At 40.4% G+C, this 27542-nt stretch overlaps 2 protein-coding genes across 9 annotated transcripts in view; both read left to right on the top strand.

Annotated features, from left to right (window-relative positions):
• The window catches only part of RABGAP1L (RAB GTPase activating protein 1 like), a 776623-nt gene extending 768985 nt beyond the window's left edge, over window positions 1-7638 (top strand). For all 7 annotated transcript variants that reach the window (XM_059146060.1, XM_059146061.1, XM_059146069.1 and 4 more), the window contains 2 exons: window positions 1183-1380; window positions 2490-7638. In XM_059146060.1, the coding sequence (XP_059002043.1) occupies window positions 1183-1380; window positions 2490-2642 (351 nt within the window). In that variant the 3' untranslated portion in view covers window positions 2643-7638. The remainder of the gene's footprint in view (window positions 1-1182; window positions 1381-2489) is intronic.
• Window positions 7639-14038: 6400 nt separating this feature from the next.
• Window positions 14039-26442, top strand: CACYBP (calcyclin binding protein). Of its 2 annotated transcripts, none has more exons than XM_059146080.1 (6): window positions 14039-14157; window positions 17985-18204; window positions 22633-22729; window positions 22983-23082; window positions 24595-24692; window positions 25867-26442. In XM_059146080.1, the coding sequence occupies exons 2-6, from the start codon at window positions 18099-18101 to the stop codon at window positions 26021-26023; spliced, it is 558 nt and encodes a 185-aa protein (XP_059002063.1). In that variant the 5' UTR covers window positions 14039-14157; window positions 17985-18098; the 3' UTR covers window positions 26024-26442. The 2 variants fall into 2 exon arrangements, with proteins under 2 accessions (XP_059002063.1, XP_059002061.1); XM_059146078.1 differs by having other exon boundaries at window positions 14055-14310.
• The last annotated feature ends 1100 nt before the right edge of the window (window positions 26443-27542 follow it).

The following is a 27542-nucleotide window of genomic DNA, read 5'->3' as shown; positions in this document are numbered from 1 at the left end:
TAGTGGGCTAATTATTCTTCCAGGTTCTGAAGAGGCTTACAAGGTATCTTTTAAGTGTCTAATGAATATTAATCAGGTAGGAATCGGAAGAGTACATTAAGGATGGAATAAGAAAGCAATCAGGGTGTGTGTTCGAATGAGCACTGGGTATTATAAAAGACTGATGAATCACACCTGTACCCCTGAAATAAATAATATATTCTATGTTAATTTAAAACAAACAAACAAACAAACGGAGCAATCAGTGGGAGCTGAGAAGGTGACTTCTAGGGATTCAGGCCTTGGATGAGGAGAGCTCAGGCCTGTCCGAGAAATAATGACCAGCTGAATATGGAATGGGGGAGAAGGGAAAGAAGATGAGCCCAGAGTTCAGGCCTAGATGGTGGAGACAGGCATAGTGACACAGAAATGTGGGGAGAATTGGCGTGTGTGTGTGTGTGTGTGTGTGTGTGTGTGTGTGTGTAGAGAATAGTTTCAGTTATGGACATACAATAATATGTAGTAGTACATTAAAATAGAGATGCTCTGTAATATCTTCTAGCTCTAACTATTTTTGGAGCAATTGTAAGAAAACAAGAGCACCACTGTCTTGAAGAGTTGCTTTGCTCGGTGCTGGGCGCCTGACTGGTAGGCCAGACATGAGGCAGTTACTTGGATTACCTTGAACAATAATGATTCTCTTTGCTTAAAGCTGAACCGAAGGACAGGACATAAACTTCCTTGCAAGCATAGATTTAGGTCAGTCACAGTGACGTTTCTCAGTCTCCTGTGGACTGGCTACTTATGCTCTGAGTTTCTTCACTTGCAGTGGGCATGGGAAGAGTACGCAGTCTTACAGGACCTCTAGGATTCAGGAGACATTGCTTGGAGAGCCTATGGCATGGAGCTCTAGAAAGACTAGTGGCAGCACAGAATTTCCAGGACAGGTTTCACAGAGATGCTCTAATAGTTTCCATTTCCAGGGAAATGGATACTCTGGAGATGCTTTATAAAAAGCAAGGAGCACTGAACTTGAGCAACTGAGTTTTGTGCTAAAGCCATTTTGGCTGCAGCGCAAGAAATACAATTACCTTCAGAAATGGGCTTGCCTTCAAGGACCACAAGCAGCGTCTACGTCATGTTTCTAGAAGTGATTTCTGCCATGAAGTCACTTGATGTGGGTTCTCTCTTTGGCTATTTCAGGGTAAAATGATGGCCTGTAAACACTGCAGTGACATTTTCAGCAAAGAGGGGGCCCTGAAGCCGGCGGCCGTCAGCAGGGAGGAGCAGGGGGTGGACCTGGATGACGAGAAGGACAACCTGAAGAAGCAGCTGAGGGAGATGGAGCTGGAGTTGGCGCAGACCAAGCTGCAGCTGGTGGAGGCCAAGTGCAAAATCCAGGTTGGTGACCGGAGGAGGGAGGCGGTCCATGCTATAGGACACGTTCTCGTCCTTTGGCTCCATCCATCCAGCTCGGCATCTGAAGAGGTTTCCACATACAATGAACACATTTTTTGCCCACTAATGTATCCTCCAGAGTCACATTTTACATCATTTAAAAAAATTATTTTTAAGATTTAATTTATTCAGTTGACAGAGGAGAGACACAGCGAGAGAGGGAGCACAAGCAGGGGAAGCAGGAGAGGGAGAAGCAGGCTCCCCGCTGAGCAGAGAGCCCAATGCAGGGCTCAATCCAAGGACCCTGAGATCATGACCTGAGCCAAAGGCAGAGGCTTAACACACTGAGCCACCCAGGTGCTCCTACATCATTATTTTTAAACAGTGACATAAACACATAGTTTTAAATAAAAGCATAATAATTAAAATAATATCCTACGAGAACTTAAGCATATACTTTTTTAGCTTATCCTGAGATTTCTGTTGCCAAGGTCCCTTCTCATCGAACTTCAGCTGCTGTGGTAGCTGATTCTGAAAACGAAGGGCCAGACCTTCTCTGTTGTCCTCCTAACAGGTGGACATTGGCTGACACCCATTCTTTGCTTTGGGAGCTTTTTCTCCTTCATCTTTACTTGACTTGACCAAATCCCTTTCCTCAAAATTCTCTGCCCATATGTGAAGATAACATAATTAGGAAAATAGTCCTGGTTTCTGATGGACTATTCCCCTTTTCCCTTCTCCCAAAGTCCTTGCCTACCGCCATAACCCGCCATGGCTCTAACCATGGCCCCTCTAGTGACCCTGAATGGTTTCTGTGCTGGCCCGGGATGTTCTTGGGGTGAAGGCCATGTGTTTGGAACTAGAATTCAGTCATGCTTACAACATCAGCAGAAGTTCTGTCCATCCATATATTTGTTGTTTCAAACATGTTGTAACCTAAACCTAAATTTGGACCAAAAACATTGCATTAAGAAGCCAGTTAAAATCTCTCATGAGTTTTGTGGGAGGACAGCTGCAGCTATACAGAACTGGGGATTCCATAAAACTATACTTCGGGGGTTTTTGGGCAGAGAGAAAACACATAATTCAGATGATTTTCTTTTCTTAATCAGGAACTGGAACATCAGAGAGGAGCACTTATGAATGAAATCCAAGCTGCAAAAAACTCTTGGTTTAGCAAAACCCTGAACTCTATCAAAACGGCCACGGGCACCCAGCCACTGCAGCCACCGCCCGCCACCCAGCCACCCAAGGAGAGCACATAGTTCCAGCCTCCCCAAAGCACAAGAGCACAACGATCAAAGGGACAGAGACCCAGGAGGAATCTCCCAGTATCCCTTTGCAGGAAAGTAGAGGAGGCCAGAAAGCAAGCCAGGATCTCTCAGTAGCTCTCACTCGTTCTCGTTTGACACTTTGCAAAGGGATGTTATTTAAACTGACCTGAGTTATGTTGAATTCCTGCTTTCGAGCTTCTCATGGAAGACCAAGTTCCATTCCACCATAGTATTACCCATTATTTTATATGCCTGATGTTTAGTTGGGAATAAGTAATTCAGAACTAAATGCTTTTAATTTAGAACTAATTATTCATAATTACTTTTATCTTACATAAAAATGGAGATGTCTTTTATTCCAAGGTTGAAGTGATAGGATATTCATCACAGCAAAAAAAAAAAAAAAAAAGAAAAAGAAAAAAAAAAAAGAAAAAAGAAAAAAAAGAAAAAAGATTGAAATCTAAACCTCTTATCTTTTCAGGATTTATTCAGATAAAGCACACTGTGGGACCATTTATGACGACTGTCAGGTTTCTTCCTGAAAGTGACTCCCTGGAAAACAATAATCCTGTCCAAAGAATAAACCTGGGATTGAACAGTCCTCCCCAAAAGAAAGAGTTTATTTTCATTTTCTGTTGCGTATATCTGGAAGTGAAGTGCCAAGAACCATGGAATAAGATAGACTATTGAGAAAATAACCTAGAGGAAAGGAACAGAAATTTTGATAAATGCAGGATAAGATAAATCATTCGGCCCTAGTATTCCAACAGGTCCTTTTGAGAAACTCCACATGTGAATTGCTGATTCCTAAGTCTGAACACAGTTGTGACTTCCAGCAGACTTGAAGTCAGAGGTGGCTACTGTGAGTTGCAGCATTCGGGAACCTTTACTGGAAAAGCCCAGAGAGACCCAGGTTCAGCCAATATGCTTCAAATGAAATAGGGACATAGAGAACCAGGGACAGAGTATGTCATTTAAGGTTGACATATATTTGCTAAGTAAACACTAATATATTTTACCTTTTTAAAGTTACAAAATGGAAAATTAAGGTCAGTTTCACTTCATCTTAGTTTACTGTTAGACAACTTGAACTATTTCTGTATCTCCCTAAATATGTGCCCTTGGTGACCCAGATGAAGAGATGCAAATGCATTGGTAACATTTTTGACTGAATATAAGATCTTTAGAGAAATACTTATCTCATGGAAAGGTAAAGCTATTGTTTAAAAGTTGGTGGAAAAAGTTTTTTTTAAATTATATTTAACATATAATTGAAGTCTTTGAATTGAACATATATTTAACATATAATTGGAAAAAAGAAAACTATTTCCACCAACTTTTATATATATATAGTCCTTGCAGGAAATTCTCTGGTAACAGCAAAACTAATTTTCCCATTTTCTAAACTAGTTTGGAGGCTTTGGTCCTTTTACGCCAACCAAACCACGGTCAGCAATGTACAATAACATTTATTGATACTCATCCTTCCCTTCATTGTTGAACATATTCTTTGCAAAGGATCTTAAACTCTGTAGCCAGAGTGATTCTCATTGTGCCATATGTTGCAATGAAAAGTTACACATTCTTGGAAGTACAAATTAAATAAGAGCCATCTCAACTCCAGGAGCATGCACTATTAAGTTGCTCATAGTAGATAACCTTCCTCCAAAATGATCATTAAACTCTAAATTAAGTTCTCTTCATTGGTGTTTATTAAATCATCTACAACCCATAAAACTGATAATGGATGTTATCCTTTATTATATTTATCAGATACTTTTCTTACAGAATTGTGTTTTGTCCTGATGTCTTTCATTATAATATTCATTTCCTTGTACCAAAAAGGAAAATAATCCAGCATTCTGAGTGTCTGTGTTGATGCTGATGTTCTCTACTTGGTGATTTAGAAAAGGTAATCTTTTTTTGTTGTTGTAAAATATAATGGCTAGAAAATTGCATCTTGGTACTTATTTCTGTAAGTCATTTAGCATAATTTTTTAGCTTTACTGGTACTTTATGCTTTGATTACAAGAAGCCTTGTACAAGTTGCCTTATCAAATGGCCAGCTCAGTTAAAGATGTTCTTTTGTGTTGTGTGAATCTCATAGTTTTACTGTACAGAGCTCTTTTTAACTTTCAAAAATCAGCACATTCCACAGAATGCCTGAATTGCATAATTTTCCTTATGTGGCAGTTGAGGGAGAAATGGAATGGCTGGAAGTCCCGTCCTCACCTGTCTGCCAGGCTCAGTTCCAGAGCCCCTTACATTTTTTTCTTTAAACAAAATCACCAGGTACATAACATTCCAAGTATATAATCTTTTACGTTTTCTCTTAACTCTTTCAGAAGATTTTAATGGCAATCTATAGATTTTTTTCTTTCTTCTCCAGTTTCATATCATTCTTAGTTATGTGTATTGGTACCATACCGTTCCTCACTGCAATGCCTTTGGGTCAGTTGCAATACTAGATAGAAAGGAAGAAAATTTGGAATTTGGTTTATGATGTGTTTATTCATTCAACATGTTGGAATAGCACCTGCCAGCCATGTGTCCTTTCCCCTGTATTGTTTGAAAACTCAAACAATAAAGAACTGTTAGTTTTAATTTCACTTATTTTGAAATATATTTGAAAAATACTACTCTTCTCTTGAATTTCTTTTAGAAAGACATCAACCAGCCCAGATATCTAGGAAATTTCCAAATATTCTAGAGTATTTTTCATCTTTTCCTAGGATATGTTATATAAAACATTCCTCCAGAAATCCAACACTTGCAGCATTCTGAAGAGTGATGATTTCTCTTCTCATTAAATTCTGCAGAATAAATGAAAGGAGTGAATTTCAATTTGATACTTCAGTTCATTAGCTTTTATATCTTGAGACTCTTGTTTAACACATTGTTTGAAGCTGAAAAAAAAAATAACCAGTTGAATTTTGCAGTGCATTATGTTTGCTGGCTTCACACCCTGAGCCATGGCACAATTTGGTTATATTTAATTACATACAGTTTAATGCAAAGAAATTCCCAGTTACCTAATGCTCTGTGAATGGGTGCCTATCAGGAACACTAAGGGAATGTCATAGAGGCCTCTGGCCTCTCCTTCCATACAACCACTCTCTCTTTCCCTCTCCCAGCTATTCAGTTCATAATTTCTTCGTTGGCTTTCTTAAATTTCCAAAGTACAAAAGCAATCTTTGTACTAAATGTTGGGATAGTTAATACTAAAATTTATCTTGTTCCCCCCCCCCAAATTTTTCATCCTTTTGTACTGTGCATTAATATTTATTTTTCTCAAACCGCTACTCCATTTTCTTAAAATATTTTCCAGTTAATAACTAGTGGCTTTATTTCCCAGTGAAAGGGAGAAAAACAAGAGAATGCACAGTTTAGGGCATGAAAGATCCTAAAAAGAGTGATCAGTTACTGAGAATGAGGCCTGCTCAGGTAACTGAGGTAAGGGGTTGAGTTTTCTTTAGCTGAAATCAGCCAGCCCACTCATGATTCTGCTAAGGCAGTTGTCTGATTTCAGGATCCCTTGAAGGGAAAAGGGAACTTTGAAAAAATTAGATACCTTGGTTTTTTTTTCTTCCTCTGGGAAAGAATACTTTTAATTACTTAGCAAGAGGATTCTGTTGTACAACTTACTCTTTAAAAATACCCAAACTCTTAAATACCTGATTTTCTTGCTTCAATGACAAGAAAATGAGAGAATGGATGAATGTCGTTTGAACACTGTTTGACTTGCGTGTGTGCATGACTGGTAGAATTTTACAGACACAGTCCCTGCCTCTTTGTATGGGCAGCCACCAAGCCAGTGAATACACATGTGGCCAAATGAGAGTTCAGTGGCCTATGTTTCTTACTCCCAGATATAAAACTGTATTTCCCCACTGGTCGCCATGCTGTTGCCACACTGAACTAGAACTGCTCCAGAACAGCCTTCCTCTCTTCTAGTGACTTCCGTGTAACACAGGCAAAGCCCTTCATTTTAGGAATTTCCTTCTCTCTCAGAAGTGGCTAAAATGAATCCTTCCACATGGGCTGCACCTCCCCAATGATGATCATGAGTTTTAACGAAAAAAGCAGATGTTTACAAGTGGCTCAGTGACTCCAGTCAGCTGTCAGGTGTCCCCTTCCTAGCTTCCATCTAAAAGACTACATGTCAGGTTTATTTCCAGAGGAATTTGTTACCAGTTATAAAAATATCTTCATCAACGTGTCCCATTCTTCCCATCTCCATCTTTGGTTTATCATTGGTAGTGTTCTGAAAACTTAAAAAAGAATCATTCAGTAGAACATAAACATTTTAAGTTACATTCTTTTTTCATTGACAGGAAGTTACTATGTAAAATCTTCCATTAAAATGTGATTTTAATAACTATATATTATATATGGAATAAAATATAGGCAACTTAATTATAAGTATACAAATGCATTAAGACTCTGGTGTCATGAAAGCACAAGAACAAAGCTAGAGATGGTCCCAGAATCCAAGATGACCCAATAGCCTTTTGCATCAATTTGTCCATTTTTGGTATTTTGCATAATGTATGGATCCTCAGTTCAAATGAAGGGAGAAATTTCTCAATCAGCATCACTTCCTTTCTTTCAACTCCTACCTTTCCCTTGCTGAGGAGGTAGTAGAAATTCTATACCGTTTATTTTTAGGAATTCTAATTTTGTCCATGACTTCTCTAATGAAAACAGGTTCTAGAACAAAGGAATTGATTGGCTCAAACAGTGCTGACTACAAAAGAAACATGAGGAATCAGCCTCTGTAAACACTGACCAATTAGATGTTTCCATAATTCCATGTATTATGTATAGTACATGCTATCAGTATAAATGTACTGCTTGTTAAGAAAAGTGCAATTTATTGTACATTGTCCCAACAAATGTTTACTTTTATAACAGTTATGAACTTGGATTAGTATCTTGTTTTCATGTGTGAATGAAGCCTTGTGAAATAAACAGATTCAACCAAGAAGGTAACAAGGTGACTGTTTTTGTGAGTCAGTGATGTTTTCAGTGCTTTGTGTTGCCCCTTTGGCCTCATTAAGCAGTAGTAAACATTGATTCTCAAGTTCATATACCTCTTTTTGATTTGTTTCTAGTTGACTTTATAAACATCTGAACCCAATGTTTATGTAACATGTTTTTTAAAAAAAAATTTTATTTATTTATTTGACAGAGATCACAAGTAGGCAGAGACGCAGGCAGAGAGAGGGGCGGGGGGGGGGGGAAGCAGGCTCCCCGCTGAGCAGAGAGCCTGATGCGGGGCTCGATTCCAGGACCCTGAGATCATGACCTGAGCCGAAGGCAGAGGCTGTAACCCACTGAGCCACCCACCGCCCCTCTGTAACACTTCTTAAGGGACCCTAGACTCTGGTCCATTTAGAAAGAACCAAGATGCCAGGAGTTTGCTGCAGGCTTTACCTTGCCAGAAAGATCCTGTGCACAGCAGCACTGATGAGGGCCCTCTTCTCTCTCCAGAGATTCCTTCATTGCATGGAACAGACACCCTCACAGCTAGTTTAATAGTAATAGGACAACTAATTAAAAGGAATAGGTGTATTCGTCTCAAAAAGGCCAGACAGTTGGGCTTGAAGAGGCACTGGGATGAGGATTGGAATGCCATCAGGAACCGAAGCCACTGTTTTCAGGCATGCTTCTGCTCAGCTTGCCAGGTAATGCTTATCAGCTGCTGCTGCTGCTCCCTCTGAAAACAAGTTTTCCGGCTTCTAAGTGCACACCTAGCAAGTTCACATTTTCTCTTCAAGTGATCAGCAGAGATGGACTAGCATCTTGTGTCCCAATTCCAAAGTCTCACGGAAACCGAACTGGCTAATCCTGGATGAGGTAGTTGCTGCAAGTCTTTCAAAGTACAGCACAGTGGGTGCTAGCATAATTTAAGCCGAACTCCAGAAGGGTTCTCAGAAGTGGAGGCAGCGTGCAGAGAATCCCAATTTGCATTTTGTTCTGGGAGTCCATGGAACCTGAGTGAAATCCAAGAGATGAGTCAGCTCCTCTTAGAATTCAACATGGATTAGGAATATTAAACAGACATTGTAGAATTACAGTTTGTAGTTCAAACCACAGACCTCTTTTGTTTGGCACATGTGGTATTTTTTTTTTTTTTAATTTTTGTAGTTTTGTTTGTATTTTGGTCATCTCTATACCCAACATGGGGCTCAAATTCACAACCCCGAGATCAAGAGTTGCATGCTCTTCCAGCTGAGCCAGCCCGGCACCCCTGGCCCATGTGGTGGTTTAAAAAATTAGAAATGTTACATAAAATGTAGAACAGCAAAATTATCCAGAAACTATCTACTGACTTGATAGTTAGAAATTATGAGTGTTCTTAACATGAACAGTAAATGAAAGTCACTTTTCACTACTGAAGTTCCTAGACTTAGTGAAGTTACATGTTAGATTGTAGATTTATGTCCAGAAGGAATGCAAATCCCTACTTTTCTCTCTTCAGTGGACTGGATACTCCAAAGGTAATATATGGCTGATTACCCTGTCAGATATCAGCCAGTTTGTATCCAACTTTGCAACCTTACACTAACATTCCGTCATCGCAGTGCCTTGGAGCACCTGGGTGGCTCAGTCCAACTCTTGGTTTCTATTCAGGTCACAGTCTCTGGGTTGTGAGATTGAGCCCTGCATCAACTCCATGTTCAGCGGGGAATCTGCTTGAGATTCTCTCCCTCTGTCCCTCCCCCCAACTCTCTCTCAAAATCTTTTAAAAAATAGAAATAAATTACCTCTAAGGATCCATTATGCAAACCTGCAAACACACTTTGATAACAGTGTTAATATCTTTTTTTTTTTTTTTTAAATTTTATTTATTTATTTGTCAGAGAGAGGGGAGCTAGAGCGAGCACAAGCAGACAGAGTGGCAGGCAAAGGCAAGGGGGAGAAGCAGGCTCCCTGCCAAGCAAGGAGCCCGATGTGGGACTCGATCCCAGGACCCTGGGATCATGACCTGAGCGGAAGGCAGCCGCTTAACCACCTGAGCCACCCAGGCGTCCCAACAGTGTTAATATCTTATTGGTTCCCTCATTAACTGAGTTGAATAAAATATTTATCATGTTCCTTTTAAATTTGCCTGGGATTCTTGATTTCAGCTTTTTGAAAGTCTACTGTAATAGAACTTTTAATAACTGTCAAAGGGAGACAGAACAAAATCTTTTAAAAGTTTACTTGTAAGGAAAAATTGCAAGGAAGTTCAGGCTTTAGCACAGGCTCATCAAATAGAAATTATAGTATTTAAATGACAAAAACAAGAATAAAATACATATTACCAGGTCTATTTAATTAATTCAAGCAAATTTACTGACTGCCTACTGTGCCAGTCTCTGTTCTTAGTGCTCGAAATGAGGTGAACAAGAAGATCCTCACTCTGTGAAGTTTTAACTTTAGCACAGAATTTTTCTCAAACTCAGAGAAATACTGACATTTTGGGCCAAAGAGTAATTTCTTTGGGGGGCTATCATGCACACTGTAGGATATTTAGTAGCATCCCTGGGCCCGCCCCACTAGATAAGTAGTATTTCCCCACTTTTGACAATGAAAAATGTCTCCAGATGTTGCCAGATGTGGGGGGGGGGTAAGCAAAATGTCTACCATTGCTCCCCAACTGAGAATGACTGTTGTAGTTGGCAAGACTAATAAATTGCAGGTAGTAATAAGTACTATGAAGAAAAACAGGGTAAGAGGGTAGAAATGGTGAGTGGTGGTGATGAGGTTGATGGGATGATTTCTGATTTGTAAACTTGGCTAGCCTACACTCCCCCTCCCACTCCATTCAGCCAAATACTAAGTGTTGCTGTGTGAGTATTTTGCACATAGTAATTTAAGATCTTAATCATTTAGCTTTGAGTAAGGGAGATTATCTGGGATAATCTGGGTGGGGCTAATTGAATCAGTTGGAAGGCCTTAATGCTGGGCTGTTATTTACTTGAGAGAAGAATGGAATTCTTCCCTCCCTGGCTTCTGTGGAAGAAAGCTTCAACCTGTTCTCAGGGGGTCTGCCTAGAATCTGTTCTTGCTTGTGTGGCCTATGAATTTTGGACTTGCTTAGCCAGTTCCAACAATTGCATAAGTTAATTCCTGGCAATAAGTATCTGCTACTGATTCTGCTTCTCTGATTGAAACCTAACCAATATAGCCGAGAACAGCCCTTTTGAGTTACTTTTCAGAGAACTCAGTGAAGACATGATCTATGTGATGGTCTGGAAGAAGAGCATTCCAGAGAGAAAAGCAGAGTACAGACTTCGAGGTGAGGACAAACTCCGTGGATTCAAGGGCAATATGCCCTAACCCTAACCAGAAAGGAGGGGAGCAGTGAGAAGAGTTCTGTGAGATGAGACATGATACTCATAAAGGTAAGATCAGATCACGTAGTATACTGTAGGTCATGGTAAGGAGTTTGTACTTAGTCTAATAAGCCCAACAGGAAGCTATTGGGAGGTTTTTACCAAAGGGATATAATGATTTGAAAAGATTACTCTGGCTGCTCTGTGGAAAACTATCTGTGGTGGTGATGGGTGGGGAAGAAACCAGTTAAGAGGCTAAAAATCCAGATAAAATAATTATGGCTTGGTCTTCAGTGGTAGCAGTGGAGGTTGTGAGAAGTGGTCTGATTGTCCACATATTTTGTAGATAAGGCCAGTAAGTCTTGCTACAGGATGGGAGTTAGGACCAGAGAGTGAAGACTCAAGTATGATTCCTTGGCCTGAGCAATTAGGAGCAGGAGGTAACCATTCACAGAGCTAGAGAATAATTGGAGAAACTGATTTGGGGTATAAAGAAGATTGGGAGGAGATTTTGGGTGTGTGTGTGTGGGGGGTTGGTTTTGTTTATGTTTTCAGATAAGCTAAATTTGGGGTACTTCTCAGACATCCAAGCAGAAACAGAGTCTGGAGCTCCAAGGAGATGTGTTGCTGAAGACAATGATTTGGGCAATAGATGGTATTTAAAAATCTTCTAACTTTTGTTAAAAATAGAACTACCCTGGGGCGCCTGGGTGGCTCAGGTCATGATCTCAGGGTCCTGGGATCGAGTCCCGCATCGGCCCGCATCCGGCTCTCCGCTCAGCGGGGAGCCTGCTTCCCTCTCTCTCTGCCTGCCTCTCCAACTACTTGTGATTTCTCTCTGTCAAATAAATAAATAAAATCTTAAAAAAAAAAAAGACATAAAAAAAAATAGAACTACCCTATGACCAAGTAACTGCACTACTAGATATTTACCCAAAAGATACCAAAAATGCTGATGTGAAGGGCACATGTACTCCAATGTTTACAGCAGCAATGTCTACAACAGCCAAACTATGAAAAGAGCCTGGATGTCCATCGACTGATGAATGGATAAAGATGTGGTTCATATATACAACAGAATATTACACAGGCATCAAAAAGAATGGAATCTTGTCATTTGCAACAATGTGGCTGGAACTAGAATATATTATGCTAAGCGAAATAAAGACAAATACCATATGATTTCAGTTACATATGGAACTTAAGAAACAAAATATGAACACAGGGGAAGGTAGAGAAAAATGAGATAAAAGTAGGGACACAACCCGTAAGAGACTCTTAATTATAAAGAATGAACCCAGGTTTACAGGATGGCATAAAATGGGTGATGGGCATTAAGAAGGGCACTTGTTGGTATGAGTACTGGGTGCTATATGTAAGTGATGAATCACAAAATTTTACTCCTGAAACCAAAACTACCGTGTATGTTAACCAACTTGAATTTAAAGGTTAAAAAAAAAAAAGACCAGCAATATAAACAAACAAATAGATAATAAAATCTTCTATTTAGGCTATCAGGTGGTAGGTAGGCAGAGTTGCCCCAGGTGCATATCAAGCAAATGAAAAAAATCACTGCATTAGGTCAAGCTTTCACGCAGTGTAATGGGCTCTTCATTCCTATTTAATATAAATAATTACAGGCCTTAACTGGACACTTTTTTTCAAAAAACATTAATAACATACAACAAATGCACTGATTTCAGGAGTTAATTCTATCAATTTTGACAATTTCAGTGTAACATTTCATTTCCTCGGGAAAATTCCCGCCTACTCGTGTAACCTACAAAAGATTGCACTCCAGTTTATACCTCCGTGAAATTTCTACAAAGGGAACATACCCGTAAACAGGGTATTATATAAACCTCAAATGCCTCCTCGTGGTTCTGTCATTGACCTCCCTATCGTAGGGAAGACTATCCTCTGAATTTTTAACACCGTAACTAACGACTTTTGTTGGTTTTAGACTTCATTTAAACAAAACCAAGCAACATAAACTCTTCTAGCTGGCTTCTTTCCCTTAACGTCAGGTCTGTGAGATTCAGGCAAATTTTAAGTAACTGTAATTTGTCTATTTTGGTACCACATTCCAGAGTCTTCACTATAATGGCCAGCCTGCACTTTTCTAGTAGTTTTTTCCTTCTCAGACTTGATTCTAATCGCTACCTCGGACGATATACAAAGCTGAGTGAGGGTTATTTGACTTCTCAGAGGTTACTGTTTGTTCCCAGCCCTGCTGCGAACGTTTTATGGCTGCCAAAAGCTAAAATAATATGAAAAGAGGAGGAACATAATGTAATCCCCGAAAAACTCGGCCTACATTTTCTCTGGTTAACAGCCTCAGTTCAATCCAATTCAAACCGGGGTTAGAACTAGAGAGTTGCAGAATGTTCGGTGAAGGTTTCGGAAGTACCGTTTCACCACTTCTAAAGTCAACAAAAAAAGGCGGGGCCACAACTGCGGCGGAAGACTGGTGGGGGCGTCTGGCGTTAGCCTCTTTAACCCTTGGCGGCTCTACTGGGTCCCGTCACGTGGCCAGAGCAACCTCACCTCTGGTAGCGCTAGGTGATGACGCCACCACATCGCAGTTGTTAAATCGTGATGATGACTCCGGAGGGTCATAACCCACTGAAGCCGAACTATTCCCTTCAGGGTCCTCTACGCTAAACGTCTTCATTCTTTTCTGTTTCAACATAAAAATGCTGCCCCTTGTCCCCCTTTTTGGTCCTTTTCTCACAGACGCTCACAAATTAACCTCGGACAAGATGGCTGCCTAGCCAACCCGGTGCCCGAGAAGGGACGGAATCAGCTGACTTTCTAGTCAACTTCCGAATTCGATCCCGAAGACCGGTACGTTATTTCCGGGGTTGGGTTAAGGTACGTCAACGAGCGGTTCTGAGCTGCGACTGCGCAGCCGGGACACGCGAGGTCAAGGTATAATACGTACAGTTGCCCGGGCAGAGAGGAAGAGGCGTTACTCTTCTCAGGCTGTTGGTTTGCTCGCGAGAGTTGAGCGTTGCTAGGAGGCTCGGTCTAAGGGGTGGGGCGAGGTTCGGCGGGGCGGAGCTAAGCGAGACGGGCGGCGCGCGCGCGCGCGGGTTTGGGGGCGGTGCGGCGGCGACGGACTCGCGAAGGTTCCAGAGGCGCCGCGTGCGGGAGGCGGGCCGGGTCTCGCGCCGGGTCTGGTGAGCGCGCAGGCTTGGGGTGCTGCGACTCGTGCGGGTGGGGCCGGCGTCCGGGAAAGCGCGTTCGGTGTGGTGTTTCCTGTTCTCTCCCCTACGCGTCTGCAGCTCGGGCCTTGCTTGATCAGCCCGACCATGGCTTCAGCGTTGGAAGAGGTAAGGGTACGGCTTCATCTTCCCACTCGACCGCGCGGTGTGTCGAGCGCCGTCGCTCGGAACTCGCTCCCGCCCCCCGCCCTCGGCCCTGTTTCCCGAGCTGAGGTGCCCGGCGGCCGCCTCCCAGGCTCCCTGCGGTGTCGCCGGGTCCCCAAGCTTCGCCTCAGCCGCCCGCCTGCAGCGGCCTCTGCGGGCTTCCGGCGTCCGGCCTCTGTGGCCCCGGGAAAGTTGCCGATGGACACCCGCCGCTCTGCCCCGGCCTTGCGGGCGATTCGTGCCCGCGGGCAGGGTGATCCGGGCTGTGTCGCGGTCCCCGGCTGCAGGTAGTGCCTGCGGTGGACCTTGGCGAGCTGGTCACCTTCACGTTTTCCTCAGGCTCCGTCCGCTCGCGCAAAACGAGCCGGGGACGTGAAGGTTCCTTCAGGCAGGTTGCAGAAACCGAGGATCGGGTGAGAAGTCTGCCCCCGGCACTTGACTTCTAGTGCTGTTTTCTCAACGCATATGAGCAGCGGGGTTACTTTGGGCGAGTTGTGGCGCGTCTCTGTGCCGCAGTAGTGTCCATTTCAGAGTGACCCGCGAATAGTCCTAAGTGTTGAAAAGAGTGCGTGTCAAGCAGCAGTGTGCTGTATGCGTTTTAAAAATAAAGGAGTTGGAAAGTTGTAACTATCGGTGGGAAATAGCCTTTCTCTCTCTCTCAAGCTCTGTGAACTCTGAACGGGGCGGCTTAACTTTTTTGAAGGTTTATTAGCTTGAACAATTACCAAATGGGAATAATAATATTTGATTTGCTCTTTCCTGGCCTCAGTAGGGTGTCACTACATGATACTATTATTCACAGGAAAGTGTTGATTATTAATAGATTTGTTTTCTGAAAATGTTTTTCTCAATATGAACAAGTTGGAGAAATCTCAAACTTGGTTTGGAAGTCTAAACATCTTTAAATGAAGAAAATGTGTGTGTGTGTTATACTGGATACCTTGCCCCAGGTTTATGTTAACGTGTTCACAGAAATACGCCTTGGTTTCCGTGTGCCCTGAGGAAAAGGTCTCTGCAGTGACTTTACAGTTACACACGTGGACAGCTCAGTTATTAGACCTCTGCAACATAAGGGATTTTTCTCGGTTGAGGTACTTGAAAAAATACACACTTAGGGACACTTCAGGGTTTGTTTTTCTTTGATATAAAATGCATTGCTTAACAGTTTTTTAAAGTGTATTTTTAGTACATTCAGTGTTGCATCACTATCACTACTGTATAATTCCACATTTATATCATTCTGTCCCCAAAAGAAAAGTATTAAGTGTCTGTCTGTCAAGCAGTCTCTTCCTACTTCCCCCTCCCAGAGGCTGCCACTAATTACTTTGTCTCTATGGATTTGCCAGTTCTGGACATTTCATATAAATGGAATCTTACAGAATATGGCATTTTGCTTTTGGCTTTTTTCACTTAACAGAATCTCTAGTTCATCCACCGTGTGGCATGTGTTTCTTTTTATGTCCACATAATGTTCCATTATATGGATATGCCACATTTTGTTTCTCCTTAACCAGGTTACGGACATTTGGACGATCGATTTTTGGCTATTAGGAACTGTACTGCTGTGAATACTGTGTACCACTCCTTATGTGGACATGTATTTTCAGTTCTGTGAGGTATATACCCACGAGTGGACTTGTAGGAGCATGGGAACTCTTTTCAAAGTGGCTGCAGCAGTTTACATTCCCACAAGTTGGGTACCAATATAGGCCCACCCTCTTAACACCTGTTATATTAGGGGATGGTTTTGTGGATGTTTTAGTGGGTGTGAAGTGGCATTCTGTTGTGATTTTGATGTGCATTTCTTAAATGACTAAGGATGTTGAGCATCTTTTCTTGTGCTTGATGGCTGTGTTCAAGTCCTTTGCTTATTTTGAGCACTTTGGTTTTAATGCTTCCTGGTGAACTCACAAATAGGTAAGATAAAGCTTGAATGTGTTAATGGGTGGGGATAAAAGGGATTGAGATTTTGCATAAGGAGAACAAATGAATGTCAAGGTAAATTAGATGAGAAACTCCTGTGTGCTGGAAAAGTTCCAAAGGGATCGATTTTACTGGTTTCGGGTCTGCAAATAACAGAACTGTAGAATTAAAAACAGGCCTATTGGTAGGTTGCTTCAGACTTGCAGTGACTCCTTTCCTTTTCAAAACTGGCTGGAAAGAGGGCTTGAGGATCCCGTTTAATTCTCAGAGTTTAAGAAGCCTGCTAGAGAAAGGATTCCTTGCCAGTCAAGAAATATAACATGTTAAGACTTGATATATTTTCTGTTTTGTTGTTGTTGTGTTAACTGAATCCTTATTCAGGAACAGATATACCGATTTTACATTTCAAAATTTTTATCATGTTGATAGTAAAATCTAATAAGATAGTGCGTTGAATGAAAGCATCTTAGTTCTGTGCTCAGAAGATGAAATTGCAGGATTTTTTGTTTTAGCAATGTGAGTTTTGGGGGGTTAGGGGAGTAGATAAGACAGGAGACTGCCACAGTTGGACTTTGTATTTACCATCCTCATAGTTACAGGTAAGTGAAATAAGGGCATCAGAGTTAAATGAGATAATAAAAGACTTAGGGTGAAAAGTGATTGTTTTTCTGTTACTACATTTTGTAAGACTTACAAAACAAAGACTTCAGAATTCTACTTGGACATTATACTGAGTTATCAAACATGTGAATATTTTTATATTGAGGTTTTTTATATGCTCTGAGGCTACAGTATATAATGTCGTATTACTATTACCAAGCCAGAATGTAAAGTTATTTTTGAGAAATGAAACCCTTGTTTGTAAGGATCTTATGTATTTGCAGTATGTCAGAAGATAATGGAGAAAAGATTTTTAAGCTGATTATCTCATAGTGTCTTTAACTCTTGAACTTCATAAAATGTTGGCCATCTCTCTAGCAAGTAAGCAATATATTGGCAAGAGGAGAAAAGAACGGGTGGTTTTTTTCAGTGATCCAGGACTGTGCCGCCATTTGGGTTATCTAGGTTTTTCTCTTCTACGGGGCAACTAAGACCCAGACTTTTGAGTGCAATGTTAACCTGGAGATTGAGAACAAGACTTTTTCTTAAAATCAGAAATATGTCCCTGTTTTTTTAATCTTTTAAAAAGCGTAAGCTTTTTTATTTGTAGTATTTGGGGTAGGAACCAGTGAGAAACCACCATAGAAAGTAGACTGTCTCTGTAAAAGTTGCTGTGGCATTTCACCTTGTTCATTGTGTATTTGCTCATTGGTTTTATTTTAAGATTTTTAAAATTCCTAATACCTAATGACTATGAACAGATGTCATAAGGAAACCCATAAATTTTTTTTGAGATTCTTTCATTGAACTTTATGAATCACAACAGTATTTTGTAAATAACGTGTTTTAAAACAGACTTATAACAACAAACAAACTGGAAAATTTAAGCTTCATTAATTACATTACTATAAGTTTTCCTTTAAAAAAAAATAGGAAGCTTCAGTTATTTACAGTTTATTAGGCTGGAGAAAAGAATTTCAGGTTGCAATCCAACCCTAGAAAATTTAAATGAATCTCTTAATTCTTAACTCTTCAGTAAACTGAATGACCAATAGGCACAATATCCAGCTGTTGTTTTATTTATCATAACTAACTTATCTTCTGTTTTAACACAGCTACAGAAAGATCTAGAAGAGGTAAAGGTGTTGCTGGAAAAGACCTCTAGAAAAAGAGTACGTGATGCCCTTACAGCTGAAAAATCCAAGATTGAGACAGAGATCAAGAACAAGATGCAGCAGAAATCACAGAGAAAAGCAGAACTTCTTGACAATGAAAAGCCAGCTGCTGTGGTTGCTCCCATTACAACAGGATATACAGTGAAAATCAGTAATTACGGTATGACTCCCTATCCTACATCCAGCTCTTTTTGCCTGCCAGCAACTTATTCCTGAGTAGTGACCCACTAATACTGAAATAGTCTCAGTGTTTGATTTTGGTAGTTTGAAAGAGAAGACCTGTTGTTACTTTATTAAGATACTTTGGAGGAGATGAAAAAGTAAAGAATAGATTTAAAAGCTGTCAACAAGAGCAAGATGATTCTGTGTGAGTAGCAACAAGAATGAATCTATTCTGAAATATTGTTGAACATATAAGGAACACAGCTCTTTATTTTAATTCTGTTTTGGATTTTACTTTGCCAGACATCCACCAGTATTATCTATGGAAAGGAATCTAGGCAAATTCGAGAAACATTTTTGAGTGCCCAATATGTGCCACTGTTGTGCTTGGGCTTGTGGATATACAGTAGTGACCAAGATCCAGTCCTTGCTCATGGTGTGGTTAGGACACAGACATACAACTAATACTATTACATGTAATGATACCATTTTCTCTCAGATAATTTTGGAACAGTGCAGCTTGAATCTGATGAGCTCTCTTAAGGGGAGGGACAGTCGTTTTTCTTTCTGCTCCCAGTGTCTAGCACATAGTAATTGCTTAATACTTGCTTGAACAAAGTGAATAGAGGTGTGTGAAGTTTTGTGGGAATACAGCTGATGTAGCAGAAACCTGAAATGAAAGACTGAAGAAGGAAATGGAGACTTAACACATTTGAGTTTGAAGGGGGAGTTTGGCGAGTACAAGAAAAGGGAGGGGATTGTGTGCGCAGTGGACATGCTTAGAGCCATGAGAGGCAGCTTGTGTTTTCCCTGTTGTCATAAGGAAAAGCAGTGTGTGTTGTGTTTAAGAGGTGTAGTGTAGTGGGCGCCTGGATGGCATTGTTGGTTAAGTGACTCCCTTCAGCTCAGATCATGATCCCAGAGTTGGAGGTCTGCTGCTCCCTCTGACCCTCCCCCATCTTGTGTGCTCTCTTTCATAAAACAAAAGCTTTTAAAAAAGAGATGTAGTATAGTACCATAAGGAGCTATGCTGTTTACTTACCTGACTACAGGAAGCTGGTCTGAGCTTGTAGGATTATGGCATATACCCAGCAACCGTGATTTGTGTTAAGGGAGAAACCGTTCTCAATGTGGAAGATGAACTCAGTGAATGGGAAGAAACTAGGTGAAGGTCTGCTGAACCCTCTAGAATGTCTTTTTGGATTAACACTACATTTCTGTTCTGTAGCACTCTATGGAACTTAAGGAACAGTCAGGGATATATAGAGAGCCTATATATACAACAAATGCATAAACATTTTTATTCACTTTATGTGAAGTTTGTATGTTTTTTGGTTGACAGAATTCATCTAGGTTCGTCAGATTATATTTGGGTGATTTGGACCATATTTTACTGTGTCAGTGGAGGGAATTGAGAAAGTAGTGATTGCCTTTGAACTGTTTAAGTAGAAATCATTATGAAATTAGAGAATGTTTAGACATCCAGTTTAGTAGAGAATTCTACAGTACATCTACTTTTTAAAAAATTAATATTAAAGATTTTTATTTATTTGATAGAGATAGCACAAGTAGGCAGAATGGCAGGGAGAGGGAGAAGCAGGCTCTCCACTGAGCAGGGAGCCCGATGCGGAGCTCCATTCCAGCACTGTGGGATCATGACCTGAGCCCAAGGCAGCTGCTTAACTCACTGGGCCACCCAGGCACCCCTACATCTACTTTAATAGAGAATTTTCTTTAGTAGAGAATACATTTATGTCAGTAGAGAATTCTACAAAATTTTCACAAAAAGAAAATGAGCTGCTCTTAATTTTTTTTTTTTTTTAAAGATTTTATTTATTTGACAGAGAGGGATACAGCAAGAGAGGGAACACAGCAGAGGAGTGACTGAGCAGGGAACCTGATGTGGGGCTCGATCCCAGGACCCCAGGATCATGACCTGAGCTGAAGGTAGACACTTAACGACTGAGCCGCCCAGGTGCCCCTGCTCTTAATTTTTTTGAGTATAGTTGACCTGATGAAGTTTTAGAATATAAGTGAGGTTCAGCAGGGTGGAATCTGGAGCCGACTACATGAAAGAATTCTTGAGAGATCTTTGGTGCAAAATGGTGGTTTATTAAAGCACAGGGACAGGACCCGTGGGCAGAAAGAGCTGTGGCCCTGGGCTTGTGAGGGGTGGCTGGTATATACTGTGAAGTTGGGGAGGTAAGGAAAAAGGGAGGGTTTGAAAGAACTTTCCTATGCTAAAGAGGTCCTACAAGATACCAGAGGCCTTGCCAATACCAAGTGGTTTTCCTTTTAGTAAGGCATTAACAGTAAAAATAGTTGGGAGAGTAATGGAGCAGGAGTAATGTCACACTCCTGCTGTGACACGTCCTTTATCAGTGAGCTTTAGGTTTAGAAGAAATTTAACTTTATTTACATTTCCCTCTGCCTCAGCCTCCCTCAATTTTAGGGAGGCGGGGGAGATGATGTTAGGGTTTCTGGAACTGAGTTGTGGGTCTTTGGAAGTTAGGCTGTTGGTAAGAACAACAGCCTTGTAAATCACTAGGATATTTGTAAACTGAGGGAGACTCAGGTCTTGTAGGATTGTGATCTCTACAAGTTTACTATTTTTTCTTTAGGGCAGCCAAAAATGCCTGAGGAATGTCACATATCCCATGGGGGGGGGGGGGCTGTTGCCCGGTGTCAGCTTCTAAGTTGTCCTCAGCTTGCCTTCTGTTCCCTCATCAGACCCACAATGAGACATTCATTTCAGGTGTACAGCACAGTGATCAGCATCTCTGCTAGGCTGTGCTCACTGCAAGTGTCACTATGCAGCGCTATTATAGTATCGTCTCTATGTTCCTTACACTGTACCTTTTATTCTTTCCAGTTTATTCATTCCATAACCAGAAACCTGTACCTCCCACTCCCTCCCCTTTACCGCTGTGCGTAGATCTTCCTCTTAACCCCTCGCAACCACTGGTTTGTTCTCAGTATTTATGGGTCTGTTTCTGTTTTTGTTTTTTTTTTAGATTCAACATACAAATGAAATCATATGGTATTTGACTTACTTCACTTAGCATTAATACTCTCTAGGTCCATCCCTGCTGTTGTGGATGTTAAGATGTCCTTTTCTTTTTTATGGCTTTCCGTTGTCATATATACTACATCTTTACCCATTCATGGACACTTAGGTTGCTTCCCTCTTTGGCTCTTAAAAATAATGCTGCAGTAAACATAGGGATATATGTACCTTTTAAAGTTATGTTTTTGTTTTGCACAAGTAAACACCCAGTAGTGGAATTACTAAATGATAATGGTATTTCTGTTTCACATTTTCTGAGCAGCCTCCATCCTGTTTTCGACACTGGCTGTTGCAGTTTACATTCCCACCAACAGTGTACACAGGTTCCTTTTTCTCCATATCCATCCATACCCACGTCTGTTATTTCATGTTTTGGGGATTTTTTTGTTTGTTTTTTAATTCTAGCCATTCTGACAGGTAAGGTGACATCTCATTGTAGTTTTGGTTGGTAGTTCCCTGATGATGAGTGATGTTGAGTATCTTCATGTGTCTGTTGGCTACCTGAATGTCCTCTTTGGGGAAATGTCTGTTCAGGTCCTCTGCCTTTTTTAATCGGATTGTTTGGGGGTTTGCTGTGGAGTTGTATGCAAGTTCTTTCTGTACTTTGCATAGATCATTTGCAAATGCCTTCCATTTAGTAGGTTGCCTTTTCGTTTTATTGATGATCTTTATTTATTTATTTTTTTAAAAGATTTTATTTATTTGACAGAGGAAACACAAGCAGGGGGAGTGGGAGAGAGAAGCAGGCTTCCAGGTGAGCAGGGCTTCATCCCAGGACCTTGGGACCATGACCTGAGCTAAAGGCAGATGCTTAAGGACTAAGCCACCCAGGCACGCCCCTGATGATCCTTTTTTATGCAGAAACTTTTTTATTTTAGCTTTAGTACTGCTTTTGCTCTTGTTTTCCTTGCCTCAGGAGCCACACCTAGAAAGATGTTGCTATGGCCAGTGCCAGAGACACCATTGTCTGTGTTGTCTTCTAGGAGTTTATGGTTTCAAGTCTCACATTTTGGTCTTGAATTCATTTTGAGTTTCTTTTTGTGTGTGGTGTTAGTAAAATGAAGTACTCTTAATGTGTAATGATCATATTCCTTATTCTTAGGAATAAGAAAACCATAGGCTTTGTTTTCAGGAAACCTGGGTTTGAATTGAAGTTCTACCACAAGCTAGATACCTAACTTTGGATAGATTATATAACTGCTATGAAGCTCAATTTCTCCATCTAAAAAGTTTCTTGTATTTTAATTTTTCCCATGTTTCTATTACTAGAATTTAGTTTTCTCCAGGCTCAGGAGCAATATGCACTTGCTGTTCTAGAGCTAGTGTGAGACTTTATTCATGTCCCTTTTTTGTTACTAGGATGGGATCAGTCAGATAAGTTTGTGAAAATCTACATTACCTTAACTGGAGTTCATCAAGTCCCCACTGAGAACGTGCAGGTGCACTTCACAGAGAGGTGAGTTCTTGGCGATGGGAAATAGTGATCACCAAGTCAGAGGTTGCTTTATTACTGGCTGTTTTCTTTGCAGTTTCTAAAACTGCTTAAATTTAGAGTTCTCCTTTACACCTGCTTTAAGAGTCTATAATCTTAAAAACACCAAGGATGGCCATTTGAACATCCTGAAATAAAACTTGTGGCTTTTTTCCCACAAGAGCTATAGAGCATGTCTTATAGAGCCAGGGATAATGTATTCACTGTTGTATTATAGGTCATTTGATCTTTTGGTAAAGAATCTAAATGGGAAGAGTTACTCCATGATTGTGAACAATCTTTTAAAACCCATCTCTGTGGAAGGCAGTTCAAAAAAAGTAAGTTTGCTTTTTTTTTTTGTCATTATGTTGTGAAACCTCATTAAGTTGAACCTGGTTGATTTAGAATTGAGAGGAACTAGAATTAATTTATCCTCTGTAACAGGGATCAGCAAACTGTAGCCTGATGGCTGTATTACTGGAACAATGCCAGGGCTCACTTTTTGTGTTGTCTTTGCCTTTGATTGCACTGTAATGGCAGAATTAAGTAGCAGTGTGAGAGAAACCTAAAATAATAACTGTCTGGTCTTATTTCAACTCCTGTCTTTTTTTTTTTTTTTAAAGATTTTGTTTATTTATTTGTCAGAGAGAGAGCGCGAGCGAAAGCGAGCACAGGCAGACAGAGTGGAAGGCAGAGTCAGAGGGAGAAGCAGGCTCCCCGTGGAGCAAGGAGCCCGATGTGGGACTCGATCCCAGGACACTGGGATCATGACCTGAGCCGAAGGCAGCTGCTTAACCAACTGAGCCACCCAGGCGTCCCTCAACTCCTGTCTTTATAAGAATAGATTATTATAAAAATATTTCATTAAAATCTAGAAGGGAATAAACTTTCAAAATTGGTTAAGAGTGAGACTTGAGTTTTCAGGTCAGTTTTGTCGCTTACTAGTTGTGACTTTTTAGCAGCTCACTTAAGCATTCTGAGCCTCAGTTTCCGCATTTGTACAATGGAAATAGTTAATTTTACAAAGTTGAAATTATATACTGAACGGGAATATATATAAAGTACTTATGTTAATGGTAGCTATTCTCAGAAAACTATCTGAATTTTTGATAACATAAAGGGATTTAATTAAGCACTTAGCCTAACTAAAAGTAGTAAAACCTATAAAAATAAATGGCTTTTTAAACTACTGTTCACACTTTTCACTAACTCAGATAATCTCCTTTCTATTTCAGTAAGGTTTAATGCATCTGTACATAGACGTACCATTGTACCATTCTGCCATCTGTGTTTACACTGTTATGTAGCAGTTTAAAGGCAGTATTAGAATATAACATTAATTAGCTTGTGTCTCACTGCTCCTTCTTTATCCATCAATCCCAGAGTTGAACAAATACTCAAAAGAATCCTAGGAATTATATGGATCATTGTTGAAAGAGTTGTATATTATTTTTATTTGTGCCTGTTTCTGATCACTCTTATTGTATTATTCTCTTCTTTCAGTCACCAAATTCCCACACTTTTTTTTAAAATTAGACACACCAAAATTATCCCATTTTATGGCCTTTGATAGCCTTACTTCTTGCTGTGCCCTTCCCTCTGGATCTTGGGCCACAGCTCAGGTTTCACCTCAGAGGCCTTTTCTAAAACCCCATTAACCCCTTTTTGTCTTAAATATATTTGAAGTTTTACTTGTTTATGCTCTCTTTCATGAGTCCTATTTGTAAATGTACTACTACAACCTAGGACAGGTCCTACACATAATAGTAACTTGACTGAATAAATGTTTTCCACATAATCATGCTTATTTACCTCCATGTGTTGTAAGTTGTACTTTGCTCTTCTTCCAGGTCAAGACAGATACTGTTCTTATCTTATGTAGAAAGAAAGCAGAAAACACACGGTGGGACTACCTGACTCAGGTTGAAAAAGAATGCAAAGAGAAAGAGTAAGTTTACTTTGATTTCTTTAAGAATTTAAATATATTCTTTGCTGGGATTATAGATTTCTAATACTTTGCTGTTATGAATAAGAGCTGACTAGTAGTTTGACCATTGACACCTCTTAATGTCCAGTGTTTTTAAGGAGGGCATAGATCCAGCAAGTTGCTTTTTATGGAGGGCTTTAATTTTGGTTGACTTTCTTGCATTGTGTGTGTCCCCCCCCCCAACCCTGTTTATTTGACAGAGATCACAAGTAGGCAGAGAGGAAGGGAGGCAGGCTCCCCACTGAGCAGAGAGCCCGATGTGGGGCTCCATCCCAGGACCCTGAGATCATGACCTGAGCCGAAGGCAGAGGCTTTAACCCACTGAGCCACCCAGGCACCCCTCTTGCATTGGTTCTTAACCCTGGCCAGTGGTGCATTTGTGAGCATGTGAGAGTGAGTGAGCATGTGCAGGGGAGGTGGCAGAGCAGGAGAGAAGAGTCCCCAAGCAGGTTCCATACCCAGCACGGAGCCTGACATGGGGCTCCATCTCCATCCTGAGATGGTGGTGACTTGAGCTGAAACCAAAACCAAGAGTTGGATGCTTAACCACCTCAGTCACATGGGTGCCCCACCGGTCCTGCTGCTATACAGATTCTGTGTCCATTCCCAGAGATCCCATCTCATTAGTTCCAAGAGAGGCCCAGATACCTAGATCAACTTTCTGAATTCCACAGAAGTTCCTCATATGTAATTAGTTTCACTGTCATTGGTGTAGAGTGCAAGAGAATATTTTTATCCTACTTAATACTTCCATTCTAGGTCAAATTGTTCCTCTGCTTGAAATGTCCTGCACTGGCAGTGTCCTACATTGAGTCTTTTGGCCTTCCTCCTTCCTCTCACTCCTCCCCTGTAGCCCGGTACACTTGGTTGGTAGAGTTAGGAACTATCTGTATCTGATTTGATTTTAAATGTAGAACAAATTAAGGAGTACAGGACTATGTCTTTCTCTTGTATCCTCAGTGCCCAGTTACCTCATTCAGTACCAGATTACAAACATGAGGAATATGAAGTTACTTGGCCTTGCTTGGACATTGGTTGAATTGGAGGCACGGATGACATGGAGGACCATAGCAGTAAATAGGATCATTTAGGTACACATCTGTCTCCATTACTGATTGTGTTTTCTTTTTCACAGAAAGCCCTCCTATGACACTGAAACAGATCCTAGTGAGGGATTAATGAATGTTCTAAAGAAAATTTATGAAGATGGAGATGATGATATGAAGCGAACCATTAATAAAGCCTGGGTGGAATCAAGAGAGAAGCAAGCCAAAGGAGACACAGAATTTTAAGACTTTAAAGTCATTTTGGGAACTGTGATGTGGAAATAATGTTTCCAAGGAGGAAATGTTGGTGAGCTACACAGATAAATTTGACAAATAACTATTTACACAGCCTTCTTCTAAGTAAAGGCAGTGAATTTTCCCATTTCCTCCTGGAGGATTTATTTAAATAAAATATGCTTATTAAACACTTCCTCCAAAGATGGTTTCCTTAGTAATCTGGGCATTTTGTTCAAAAAAGGATAATACCGTATTCTTGTGTGAAATGCAAAACAGTAAGTCTTGCCTAATGATAATGCCACATTGTGTGTATTTTTGTTCAGCTAAGAGGTAGAAAACAAAAGTTCTTGTTTGCGTATAAGTTCCTGATTATCAGCTCTCACCAATGTAAGAGTAAGTAAAAATAAAACCTGAATTTTTGCATAAAATGCAAATTCGTACCTTTGTGCTTCAAGGTTGCCATAGTTTTCTTTGAGCAGCTTAAGTAATAATACATCTACCACACATTACCATGGCCTACTAATCCAGTCACAAATAACTGTTCTCTAGATTTAAATGCTCAGAAATAAAAATTAAACTTGAAAAGGAAGACATCTTTGTATAGTACCAGTTAGTAAAGTGCCACGGATCAGATGACTTTCAAAAGCTGTGACCATAAAACAAACATCCATCTATTTCTATATTCAATAAAGTTAACTAGGTTTTTGTTCGGTGGAATAGTTCTACCTCTCTAGGAGTATGTCAGGAAAGGCTTATTAAAAGGGAGGATTTCTTTTAGAATTCCACCCTCCCCCCAAAAAATCCAGAGTTAAGAGCAAACTGCAAGACTCCTGTGATCTCTATTACTACATCATGTTTATCAATGCAATCAGGTAAGAGAAAGCGATTAATAAGAAAAAATACAAGAGGATTAACCAAAACTACTACAGTTAGTAGGAGAATTTGGTAAACATGGTGTAGGGTAAAAGTTGGTAGGGTTTAAAATTAACAAATAGGGTGACTGTTAATTTAACAAAACTTAAAAAAAAAATTAGACACAACCTCTACAATAAAATTCCCGACATTGGTACATAAATAGAGTAAACAAAAAGATCCAAGGCATCTGGAAGTTTTAGAATATAGTAACAGCATTTCAAAACTGCAGTAGAGCTGGGCATTTGAGATCATAGCCAGAAAGATCAAAGATCTAAATGTAAGAACGAAGCCAGAGAGTACTAGGAGACATGGACAGAACTCCACCTTAACCTAAGAGTGAAAGAAACTACTGTGTGACTTACAATCTAGAAGTAATAAAGCTAAATATTAGTAATTTAACCAGTGTTCATGTGGCAGAAAAGCTCCACAGTAACCCCCAAAACATGACATAACTGAGGGTTTCCAAATTACGAAGTTCATAGGAAAAGGAATGTAACTTTTAACTTGTACTAAAGATGCTCCCCTCCTTCAGAAGAAAAAAACACTATCTTTTACTGGAAAAACTTAAGAGAAGTTCAACCTATTGAGAGTACAGGGAAATACCCAATACAGG

Source organism: Mustela lutreola, chromosome 14 (genome assembly GCF_030435805.1).
Source record: "Mustela lutreola isolate mMusLut2 chromosome 14, mMusLut2.pri, whole genome shotgun sequence".
Taxonomy (NCBI): domain Eukaryota; kingdom Metazoa; phylum Chordata; class Mammalia; order Carnivora; family Mustelidae; genus Mustela; species Mustela lutreola.
Note: the sequence above shows the minus strand (reverse complement) of the source record. Positions and strands in the feature narration are given on the sequence as shown.